The sequence below is a fragment of the Rhinoraja longicauda genome, chromosome 11, assembly GCF_053455715.1.
Source record: "Rhinoraja longicauda isolate Sanriku21f chromosome 11, sRhiLon1.1, whole genome shotgun sequence".
Lineage (NCBI taxonomy): Eukaryota > Metazoa > Chordata > Chondrichthyes > Rajiformes > Arhynchobatidae > Rhinoraja > Rhinoraja longicauda.
Genome location: NC_135963.1, coordinates 50,764,750 through 50,777,551, shown reverse-complemented (window position 1 = coordinate 50,777,551; position 12,802 = coordinate 50,764,750). Strand labels below are relative to the sequence as shown.

Here is a 12,802-nt window from a genome sequence, read left to right as displayed (position 1 = left end):
TAAGAATGTTTTGCTAATCATTTTGAAATATGGGACCCTAACATTTCAACCTATTCTGGTCAAATGGCCAATCTAGTTCCACACCATGCAGTTGATTCTTAATGTCCAGTTTGAAAATGGTGGTAGACACTAAACGGTCTGCTAGTTTTCCCACAACAGCTGCCTCAACATCTTGAAAATTGATCAACCTTTTGGGTAGATCAATACTGGTATACTAGTGATCTTTAAACCATGAGATGCTATTCCAGACACTCCCTGGTCTGCTGCCTTGGTATGGTTGTTTATTTGTACACTTCAGTACCAGTATCACTATATATAAGCACTTCGATACAGATTAGATAAGCATCTCAGCGACGTACAAGTGCACAGCAGTAGAACACTGCTGAGATAGTATACAGACCGCCAGTTTGGCCTATAAATACTGCTTGACTGCACTCTGAGAATCTTACTGAGAAAGTGGTTGCTTAAAATTAGCAAATCGGCATTTCCTGATTTCAGTCTGAAGAAGGGTCTCGACCCGAAACGTCACCCATTCAATAGACAATAGGTGCAGAAGGCCATTCGGCCCTTCGAGCCAGCACCGCCATTCAATGTGATCATGGCTGATCATTCTCAATCAGTACCCCGTTCCTGCCTTCTCCCCATACCCCCTGACTCCACTATCCTTAAGAGTTCTATCTAGCTCTCTCTTGAATGCATTCAGAGAATTGGCCTCCACTGCCTTCTGAGGCAGAGAATTCCACAGATTCACAACTATGACTGATTTTTTTTTTCCTCATCTCAGTTCTAAATGGCCTACCCCTTATTCTTAAATTGTGGCCCCATGTTCTGGACTCCCCCAACATTGGGAACATGTTTCCTGCCTCTAACGTGTCCAACCCCTTAATAATCAGTTTGATTCATTCTCTCCAGAAATGCTGCCTGTCCTTGTGAGTTACTCCAGCATTTTGCGTCTATCTAGCATTTCCTATCACACTGATTAAGGACGGGAGCTGGCCAACAGCATCCCATTCATGACGCAGGGGTTCAGCTTCAAGGTAGCTATTCAAAACCGATATGCTGCAAGGAAGCACTACTAATTATTGCAAATTAAAAATTCCTACATTTACTCGACTGAGCATGATTATAGAAACACTTCTTATAACATGTGGTATGATGAGTTCTGTTAGACATGTGGGAGTGGGTAGAATGGAAGAGCAGGCGGGAGGAATGGAGGAGAGCAAGCAGAATGCCCACACAGTAAACCCTCGTTATAACGGACCATAGTGGGGGGTGGGGGGAACTGGTGTCGGTTAGTGACGATTGCCTGCTATATCTGAGTAATAGAGTATCATTGTATAAGTAGTAGAAAGAAAGAACTGCAGACGCTGGTTAATACACAAAAGGGCACAGTGTGCTGGAGTTACTCAGCAGGTCAGGCAGCATCTCTGGAGATCATGGATAGGTGCTGTTTCGGGTCGAGAACCTTCTTCAGACTTGGGCTGGAACTGGGCCTGTAATCCAGGCGAGTTGACGGCCCTGTCCTGCTGGCGGCCGGGGGAAGAATCATTGGTCACGGTCCTTTTGTGGTTGCTTTATTGGGATTGCTGCCTTTGGTCTCCAATAGCCTACCTATGCCTTTACCAGTGTGAACGGTCAAATCAGTTTAGTCTTCACTGCTGGAAATTGAGATCCATAGTTCATAAACACTTACCAGCGACAATAGACAACAGTTAAGAGAAGAAACTAGAGCAGCAAATTTACAGGATAATCGGAAATAAATCTGCAGGATTATGAAGGGTGTAATAAAGCACCTATTTTCCTACTTCAGTCTTCAGTCTGAAGAATGGTCTCGACCTGAAACGTCACCCATTCCTTCTCTCCCGAGATGCTGCCTGACCTGCTGAGTTACTCCAGCATTTTGTGAATAAATACCTTCGATTTGTACCAGCATCTGCAGTTATTTTCTTATACCTATTTTCAATGGCTATTTTCCGATTATAAGAGAGCACAAAATGTTGGGACTTCCCAAGACAGGTTTGCTGAAATATGAGAGGAAAAAAAAACGAACTGCCGGAGGGACTCAGTAGGTCAGGAGGCACTCAGTAGGTCAGGAGGCACTCAGTAGGTCAGGAGGCACTCAGTAGGTCAGGAGGCACTCAGTAGGTCAGGAGGCACTCAGTAGGTCAGGAGGCATCTGTGCGGGGAATGGACAGATGACATTTTGGGATTGGACCCTTCTTCAGACAGATTGAAGTAGGAGGGGGTAAGCTGGTAAAAAAAAGAGATGGGGTGGGGCAAAGACTGGCGAGTGATACGGTAAGGGGGGGAATCAAGAGGGGCGGGCACGGTGGCGCAGCGTAGAGTGCAGCCTTTCAGCGAATGCAGCGCCGGAGACCCTGGTTCGATCCCTACGGGTGCTGTCTGTACGGAGTTTGTACGCTCTCCCTGTGATCTGCATGAGTTTTCTCCGAGATCTTCAGTTTCCTGCCACACTCCAAAGATGTACAGGTTTGTCGGTAGATTGGCTTGGTAAATGTAAAATTGTCCCTAGTGGGTGCAGGATAGTGTTAATGTGCAGGGATCGCTGGTCGGTGCGGACCCGTTGGGCCAAAGGGCCTGTTCCCGCACTGTATCTCTAAACTAAACTAAATTGGTTGACAGATGGAAAAGTGACAAAGGGTGGAAAAAATGATAACGGTTGGAGGTGCAAAAAAGAGACAAAAGGCTGTCATGTGAGGAAAGAAGAGGAGTGAAGCGTAAAGCTGGAGGGAGGGATATGGGTGAAGAGGGAGGGGAAAATTGGAGAACAAAAGAAATACTGGGTGACTGAGGTGGTGGGAGAAATGTGTGCTCATTTGGGGGGAGGGGCAGAGAAAAGAGAAGGGGGGTATGAGTGGAAATTAGAGAATTAATTGTTCAAACTGTTGGGTTGTCAGCTACCCAAGCCGAATATGAGGTGCCATTCATCCAGTGTGAAATGCTGAAATATGAAATGGTTTGACACAAAACATTATTAAAGATAATCCAAAACTTCTTCAAAATTATAATTGGCTAAGAAGAAAATAAAGTATAAGTAAATAATGTTAGACAAGGTACTCATAAGGTACAAGGTACACCGGGGCGGCAAGGTGGCACAGCGGTAGAGTTGCTGCCTTACAGCACCAGAGAACCCCGTTCTGTCCTGACCACAGGTGCTGGTTGTCTGGAGTTAGTACGTTCTCCCCGTGACCTGTGTGGGTTTTCTCCAGGGGTCCGGTTTCCTCCCACACTCCAAAGACGTACAGGTTTGTGGGTTAATGGGCTTGGTATAATTGTAAATTGGACCAAGTTCGTGTAAGATAGTGTTACCGTGCAGGGATCGCTGGTCGGCGCGGGCCAAAGGGCCTGTATTCACGTTGAATCTGTAAACTGAACTAAAGGTACTTCAGATGGAGAAAAGTAGATTTGACAAGCCAAATACCCAAATTTGCATCGTAATAATTCCTGACTTTCTTTATTTGTTACACGTAGCTTTGATTTGGCATTGTACAAAGTAGTAAATGTGCAACCCACCAGAGAGACAGGCAGTTGTGTCCATCCACTTCAGCAGTTGTCCCACACTCAGTTCTCCACAGTGGTTGGCATGGCAAGGCAGGATGAACTGACTCATTTTTACTTCTGTCGGGTTAATGTACTTCTCCCCATTTTCGAGGATAAATGGTGGCTCTTCGAGCACCTCCAATTGTTCATGTCCCGACATTGTTAATTCGAGGAAATCCTAGGAAGGGGCAAAATTTGGATGGTGAGTAAGACTGTAGGAAAACGTTCCTAAATGTATAAATAACAGTACTTCAGGATAGCAATAAAAATAATGCATAAACAGGTACACAGAGTTATGGTACCACAATTCGGGGAAAAATACAATAGAGAAATTATCTTAATTTCAAAATTGAGGAAGCTTGTGTTGTGCAGTGTAGCAGAGTTTCCATTTTGGAGAAGTAGGGAAACACAGATAAATGGAGAAGTAGGTAAATGCAGTCTTTCCCCAGCGTTGGGGGAAACAACAAACTGGAGGCCATTTGTTTAACTTGAGCGGGTAAAGGCAAAAGGAACCCAAGGGGCAACTTTTTCCACACAGAGGGTATATAGAACAAGCAGCCAAAGAAAGTAGTTGACATAGGTGCAATAACAACAGCTGAAAGGCATTTGGACAGGTACACAATAAGAAAGGTTTAGATGGATCTGGGCATCTTGGATGTCATGGATAAGTTGGGCCAGATGGCCAGTTTCTGCCCTGCATAACTTTATACCTCCATGACACCATTTCAGGAGAGCAATATACAATATTTAATTAAACTCTGCCACTGGTATCAATCCTTGGCTGGTAACTGGGAAGAGAAGGGGAAGGGGGTGAAGGGAAGGGGGAGGGGGTGAAGGGGAGGGGGTGAAGGGAAGGGGGAGAAGGGGAGGGGGTGAAGGGGAGGGGGTGAAGGGGAGGGGGTGAGGGGGAGGGGAGGGGTGAAGGGGAGGGGGTGAAGGGGAGGGGGAGGGGGTGAAGGGGAGGGGGAGGGGGAAAGACTTAACAGCGACCCGACCTTTCCCCGAGATTCTGCCCCGAGTAACAGGCCGAGCGAAACCAGCGAGGAGCGTTCACTTCTCCATATCGCGTTCACATTCGCCGCGCCTCACGCCCAAGAGAAGGGCGGCCTTCGGACTCTCAGAAAAGGGGGGGGGGGAGACCCGTGAACAGAGAAACTTGGGGCCTGAGAGAGACTTAGTTGTGGTTCCCCTCTCTGCTGGCTGGGGTACCAGGGCGCCTCCGACTGCGGCACGAAACTTTAAGCCTCGCTCCGCCCGCCCCCCCCGGGACACACTTTCACTAACGTGCTTCCTCACAAACACAGGGACCGGCCGTGTGGGTGTCACATACAGCTTGGTCTTGAGTTCCGTGCGTCGAATCGTTATTTTACGCAGCACTCCTTGGGGGGGGGACTTGCATCTGCACGACACCCGTGAGCGCGATAAATTGGAAAGCACTCAACTCTGCTGTTGACAAACGTACCTGAGTTCAATGAGTTTTATGTTCAATCTCTGAAATGGGATTTGAACCAACAAACCTTGGCTCCGCATGTGAGAGTACAGATATAACTAAATAACCCACGCTATAATGTTTCCAACTACCACCTCCTCAGAACAGCATCTATATCGATGCTTCATATTGAGAATGTCAAAAGTTATCATTTAAAATGGCCCTTATTCACAAAATGCTGGAGTAACTCAGCAGGTCAGGCAGCATCTCGGGAGAGAAGGAATGGGTGACGTTTCGGGTCGAGACCCTTCTTCAGACTGATTTAAAATGGCCCAATCATCTGCGTAATAGACAGGTTATATGATTGCTGATTCTTAAAATTATGCCAGTTACCAGACATGGATTGATACCAGTGGCAGAATTTAATTGAATACTAGACCAAGTGGACCCGTTGGGCCCAAACCTCTCCCCCTCCCTATTTTGGCTGTAGTTCAGGAACAAACAAACAAACAAACGAGAGATTGTATATTTCACCAAGCAAGGTCATATTTTACAGCTAAACATCAGGTTATTTGAAGATTACAGATCCTTTAGAAAACATCTTTGTCAGAATTACCTTTGGACCTGGTGGCTTAAATGGTATTCGCTTCAGAGTTTAATGTTATTTCTTAAATTCTTAACTATGTTTTGAGATGGCACAGTTATTTAATTTAGGAATATTCTTTTGCATTTGCATTTTTAATCTGACATCTAAAACTGAGGAGCTGCAAGGTTTCAGCTAAACACTCTGACATTGAATTAAAAGAAAAACAGATAAATTCACAACAGATAAATTCACAACTTAGAAGAATGACATTGAAACCTATGAAATTCCTATGGGACATGAAAGATAGATGTGGGAATGCTGTGAGTGTCTGCAACCAGGACCCACATCCTCAAATTAAAGGACTGGGCCATTCAGGACTGAGATGGGAAGAATTATTTTTCGCCTGGTGAGTAATGAGTCTTTGTAATTTTCTTTCCAAGAGAGCTCTGGAAGCTCAATGTCTTACTAAACTAAAGTGTTCGCGTTTGAATAACAGTCCCAACCTGAAAGGTTGTCTGTACATTCTCTCCACAGATGCTCTCTGACCCGTTGAGTTCCTCCAGTACTTTACATTATGTTCCAGATTCCAGCCTCTGCAGTTTGTTATGTCAGTGATATTGAAGAGATTGATAGATTTTGAAATAGAAAGAGAACAAATGGGTATGAGTTCAGAGCAGGAGAGTACAACGAGGGAAAAGACCAGTAATGATTTTATTGAACAGTTTAGCAGGCTGCATAGCCTGCTCTGGTTTGTTATTGCCATGTGTGGGAAGGAACTGTAGACAGACACAAAATGCTGGAGTAACTCAGCGGGACAGGCAGCATCTCTGGAGAGAAGGAATGGGTGATGCTTTGTGTCGAGACCCTTCTTCAGACTCCCATGTTATATATATATATTAAATAACTATTTGGGGAGTTTTGTCAGGTGTAAGTTTTCTAGTTAAGTTACTGCCTCACTGGAAAAAAAATACAAGCTATTTCTGTCACATGGATTGTTGCTGATAACCAGACCGCATTAATATTTATTTTCCTTCACTATTATCCTTCCTATTCTTCCTGTTGCTGCTGTTTTGTTTAGTTTGTTTCTGCCTTCACAAGTCTATCTGCCCAAAAAAATGTACAAACGTGTGTTAATACTGTATGAGGCTATGGGTTAACAGAAAGCCAACATTTAACAGGGAAAGATCTAAGTTCAGTTATTTAAAAGCAAATTAAGATAAACAGTTGTTTCCTTTGAAAGACAGGAAGCAGAGGAAAGTTTTGATCAAGATGTCAAAATGCTTCTCCATGTTGGCTTGACCAAGGAAAATTGAAAATCTGTGCCAAGCTAAATACCTCCGTCCCTACTTTTATTATGTATTCTAATAAGGCAGCTTCATGAATACAGCTTCATTCATTATGTGACATTGAGAATAGTGGGTGACAACCTATTTTGATAAATATCAAGTATCTTTTCTAAAGAAATCTTGATTTGGCATGTCTACAAATGGAGATGCTGAAAATCGAATTTGAAGCCTGAAAATGCTCCAAATCCAGGCCAGCAGCATTTGTGGAGAAACAGAGTTATTTGTTGAGGTTGACAATTTTTCAGTGGAATTGAAGTGAAAGCAGAGGTTATCTTTCCATAACATTGCATGAATACTAAGTCTGACAGTTCTTTCTTTCAAAACAGCACAGACCATCTAGTTGGTGCCATATTCCAAAAAATATATATTGGTTAAATTAAATTATTATTGTTGGTTCTATGACTCTCATAACATTTGGGCTCATAACTCTTTTTGGTTCTCATAAAAACATAAGACATAAAAACAGCTTTTTTCCACGAGTGATAGTTCTACTCAATAACCGAAGTCTGTAGTCTTTTTTTTTGTTGCTCTGGTGTATTTTCACCCACATGTTTAGACCGTCATGGTGTATCCTTAATGTTTTGATGTGTTTATTATGCTTTACTCTTAATTGTTAATTGTATGTTTGTGTTGTCATTTGTGAGCGGAGCACCAAGGCACATTCCTTGTATATGCACATACTTGGCCAATAAATTTATTCATTCATTCATTCATTCATAACCCCTATATAACTTTTAGACCAACTTTGCCATTAACAGAAATAGTAACTTGAGTAGGGCTGAATTAAGGAGTCCGAGGAAGGGTGTCGACCCAAAACATTACCCATTCCTTCTCTCCAGAGATGCTGCCTGTCCCGCTGAGTTACTCCAGCATTTTGTGTCAACCTCAATTTAAACCAGCATCTGCAGTTCTTTCCTACACACTTAAGCAAAGCTCTGGTCAACAGCATGCTCTCAGTGCCAGGCCAGTTATTAGACTGTTAAAATATATGAAAGCTGGCAACAAGGCAGATATTGTGGAAATCAAGTCCTTGGGTGTCAGCATTGACCCAGTAACATGTTCTTGCTTTGAAATCATGTGGGTTCCATCACTTCTCCTAATCTAGACTGACATTTCATTAGAGTATATGTTTTCAAGAGAGAGTTAGATTTGGCTCTTAAGGCTAAAGGAATCAAGGGATACGGGGAAAAAGCAGGAACGGGTTACTGATTTTAGATGATCAGCCATGATCATATTGAATGGTGGTGCTGGCTCGAAGGGCTGAATGGCCTACTCCTGCACCTATTTTTTGATGTTTCTAGTATTGAGGGAGCACTGTGACATATTTGCAATACAATGTTAAACTAAGGCGTTTCCGGCCCCCTCATGATACAGCATGGAACACAGCATGATACAGCATGGGCCATTTGGCCCAACTTGCCCATGCCATCCAAGATGCCCCATCTACACTAGTTCCACCTGTTTGTTTTTTGCCCATATCTGCCAACCCTATCCTATCCATATACCTGTCCAAATGTTTTTTAAATGTTGTTCTAGTACCTACCTCAACTACCTCCTTTAGCAGCCCATTCCATATACTCATCACTCTCTATATGAATAAATGACCCTTGGGTTCCTATTAAATTTTTCACCTCCCACCTTAAACCTATATTCTCTGATTTCCAGACTCTAGGCAAAATACTTTGTGCATTTACCCTATCCCCTGAATGATCTTATGCACATCCTCCTGCACTCCAATCAAAATATAGTTCGACCCTGCCCAACCTCTCCCTGTAGCATAGCCCCTCAGGTCCTGGCCAAATTCTCGTAAATCTTCTCTGCTCTCTTTCCAGCTTAACAACATCCTTCCTGTAGCAGGGTGATCAAAACTGAAAACAATACTCCATACGTAGCCAACGTCTTGTACAACTGTAACATAACATCCTAACTTCAATACTCAATTCCCTAACTGATGAAGGTCAGCGTACCAACTTGACCATCACCATTTTCAAGTGAACTATGTGCTTGCACTCCTAGATCCTTCTGCTCCACAACAGTCTCCAGGGCCCTGCCATTCACTGGAAAAGTCCTCCCGGGTTTGACTTCCCAAATGCAACATCTCACACGATGTGCATCAAGCTCCATCAACCATTCCTTAGCCCAGTTGCCCAACTGATCCCAATTACCTGTTGTAATTTTTGATATCCGTCTTCGCTACCTACAATACCACCCATTTTAATATCAGCTAGAAAATTTACTAATCATGCCATCTACTTCTCATCCAAATCCCTGAGGCACGATACTTGTCACGGGCACTACAGTCCGAAAAACAACCTTCCACCATTACCCTCTGCTTCCATCCATGAAGCCAATTCTCTATCCAGTCAGCTAGCTCTCTATGGATTCCATGTGATCTAACCTTCCAGGAAAGCCTACCATACTGAACCTTATTAAAGGCTTTACTGGTCCATATAGACAACATTTATGGTATTGCCCTCATCTACATTTTTTGTTACTTCTTCAAAAAACTCAGTCAGATTTGTAAGGCACAATCACGCACGTACAAAACCCTGCTGTTAATCCTTAATCAGCCCCTGTGAATCCTAATGCATACTATGTTATCCCTCATAATCCTCTCCAATGACTTACCTCCCACTGATGTTAGGCCCACTAGTTTACAGTTCACAGACTATTTCTTACACCTCTTCTTAAATAGAGGCACAATATTAGCCACCCTCCAGTCTTCCAGCGACCTCACCCGTGTCCAATGATGATTCATATATCTCGGCCAGGGTGCCTATAATTTCTTCTCTTGCTTCCCACAGTGGTCTTGGATGTTTTTGATCAGGCCCAGGAGATTTATCTACCTTCATAAGCCTTAGGATGTTCAGCACTACCTTGATCGTAATACGGACTGGCCTCAAGACCTCTCCATGAACTGTCCCAAGTTCCCTAATCCTCATGAACTCCTCATAGTTCTCCCACTCCTTCAGATAGTCCCTGCTTTCCCTCTCTATCCCCATCCTCTTTCCAGTTCTCCCGCTAGACTTCTTGTCTCCGACTACATTCTATCTTTGTTCCACCCCCTCCCCTGACATCAGTCTGAAGAAGGGTCTCTACCCGAAACGTCACCCATTCCTTCTCTCCCGAGATGCTGCCTGATCCGCTTAGTTACTCCAACATTTTGTGTCTACTTTCGATTTTAACCGGCATCTGCAGTTTTTTTCCAACACTTCCTCCCCATTCCTCATGTCTTTCTCAATGGTAAAAACAGAGGAGAATTACTCATTGAATACCTTGCCCATCTCCTGCAGCTCCACTGAGATGAATGCTTTGCCTTTTCCCTCTGGCTAACCTCATTTGTTTAATGTACATAAAGTCTCTTTGGATTTTCCTTCATATTCATGTGGGAATAAAAAGTTCTACATGTTATTTGAGGAAACGCTAACGTTCTCCTGGTGTCCTACCCCTCAGACCAATGTCTTCTAACTAGATAAATAGGTAACAATCTTTTTTTTGTAAAATCTTGTATCGGGCAAATATATGGCCAAACTTCCTGCAGCATAAAAGAGATAACACTTCAAAAATACTCTCTTATCTGTGAAGTATTTTGAGATTATGAAAACTGTTGTATCATATTTCTAGGTGACAAAAATGAGATCAAGTTTCAATTGCAATGGAGTAGAAGGAGGAGTAGAAACGACGATTCCAACATTTATCTTGGATATCAGCAAATCTATTTAATGAGGCCCATGAACATTAATAGTTAAGCAACAATATAGATATGGGAGAGGTCTGGGGATTTCAATTCTGATTTAGCACGCAGCCAACTTTTTCTTATGTTGAAATATCCCTTTTAGGAAACAACGGGACTCATTTAGTACCTGGGACAGTTTTAGGCTATTCAAAAATCAAGGTTTTGTCATCCTGTAGCCAACCAAAATAAGGACCCTGTGTAAGGGGCTGAGTCTAAGATTTAATTTTTTAATTGAATAGTGGATTTTTTAAATTGAACTACTGTGCCTGCACTGCCCTAGCAGCTGCGGCTTACCTGCAGTCCGTCTGTCCTTGTGTTTTTATGTTATTTTTTTGTCTTGATTGTACTGTAAATGTGATGTCGTTTTTTGGGGGTTGTGTACTATGGGGGGAGGGGGGTGGCGGGAACTGTAACTGTAAATATAACATTGTCTCTTCCAAATGAAGACGCGATCCTTTGTTCTGGGTCGTGTCTCCATTCCCGGTGTGGCCTACCATCGGCCATGCACCTGGAGCTGGCGGCCTCCACCTGGGACTCGCCTGTGGAGGCTCCGGCCACGTGGACTTCGTAAGCTCGCAGCCCCCTGGGTGAGGGCTGGCATCGGGAGCTTCGGCAGTGGCAGCGTCTTCACCCGCCCCGGATCGCGAAGCTTGGGTCGGCCCGCCGCGGACTTTTCACCGTCCGGCGCAGCCTGGAATAGGCCGCGGGTTTTTCTCTGCCCAGTGGGGGCTTCAATGTCGGGAGCCCCGACCGCCGCAACATGCAGCGGCAGCGTCTTCGCCCGCCCCGGATCGCGGGGCTTGGGTCGGCTCGCTGCGGACCTTTCACCGTCCGGCGCGGCCTGGAACGTGGTAACTACAACAGCCTGACCGCGGGAGAAGGCGGCAGGGGAAGAGAAAAGACATTCTGGTGTTCCATCACAGTGAGGAGGTGACTGGAGGAGACTCACTGTGATGGATGTTTCTTTCTGTTTCGCCAATGGGGGGAAGGTTGCAGCCAACAATCTTTTCGGCTGATTGAATGATGCGCTGCAGCCTCCGGATGTCGTGCTTGGTGGCTGAACCAAACCAGACCGTGATGGAGAAGGTGAGGACAGACTCTATGATAACAGTATAGAATTGGACCATCATTGCCTGTGGCAGAATGTGTTTTCTCAGCTGCCGCAGAAAGCACATCCTCTGTTGGGCCTTTTTGACTGTGTAGTCAATGGTGGCCTCCCATTTAAGGTCCCTGGAGATGATGGTTCCAAGGAACTTAAGTGGCTCCACAGATGTGACTATGGTGTTGTTGATGGTGAGTGGGGGGGGAGGGGAGGGGGAGTTCTCCTAAAGTCTGCAATCAATTCTACTGCCTTAAGAGCATTGAGCTCCAGGTTGTTGCAATGGCACCAGGATGCCAGCTGTGTCACTTCTTGTCTGTAGGCAGATTCCTCCCCATCCTGGATCAGTCCAATCAGGGTTGCGTCATCCGCAAACTTGAGAAGCTTGACAGAGGAGTTTGTGAACTTTTTATTCAACTGATTCATCTATCATTGTTCTGGTATTTGATCAGTTTAGAAGAGCAAGGTGACTTGTTTCAATGACTATCATGACTGGCATTAAAGTTCATGGCGTGAAGTGCTTTGAGAAGTTGGTTATGATGCTTATCATATCTCAGCAAGAACTGGACCCACTAAATTTGCCTACTGCCACAATAGATCAACGGAGGATGCAAACTCACTGCCACTTCATTCTGCACTGGACCATTTGGACAATAAAAACACATATATCAAGCTGTTATTCATAGACTACAGCTCGGCATTCAACACCATCATCCCCTCCAAATGTGTTACCAAACTCAGGAAACTGGGTGTCTGCACATCCCTCTGCAGCTGGATCCTCAACTTCCTCATCAACAGAACACAATCTGTGTGAGATACTTCCAACTCGCCAACAACACCACTGTTATTGGATGAATTCCAGATGAGTCTCAGAAAATGATGAGTCAGAGTACACGAAGGTGATCATAGATCTGAATGAATGCTGCCAGAACAACAACCTTGCTCTCAATGTCAGTAAAATCAAGGAACTGATTGTTGACTTTAGAAGAGGAAGTCTGAGAATCCACAAACCTGTCTTCATGGATGGGTCGATGGAGAAATCAAA

The 12,802-nt window shown here is 44.3% G+C and overlaps 1 protein-coding gene across 5 annotated transcripts in view; it reads right to left on the bottom strand.

The window, feature by feature from the left end:
- Positions 1 to 12,802, bottom strand: part of acot11a (acyl-CoA thioesterase 11a) — a 66,623-nt gene that overhangs the window by 51,383 nt on the left and 2,438 nt on the right. For 3 of the 5 annotated variants that reach the window (XM_078407684.1, XM_078407689.1, XM_078407687.1), the window contains exon 2: positions 3,535 to 3,739. In XM_078407684.1, coding sequence (XP_078263810.1) covers positions 3,535 to 3,721 — 187 coding nt within the window. In that variant the 5' untranslated portion in view covers positions 3,722 to 3,739. Of the gene's footprint in view, positions 1 to 3,534; positions 3,740 to 4,556; positions 4,872 to 4,891; positions 4,989 to 12,802 lie in introns of those variants that run through there. The other 2 variants (XM_078407688.1, XM_078407686.1) reach the window with 2 other exon arrangements.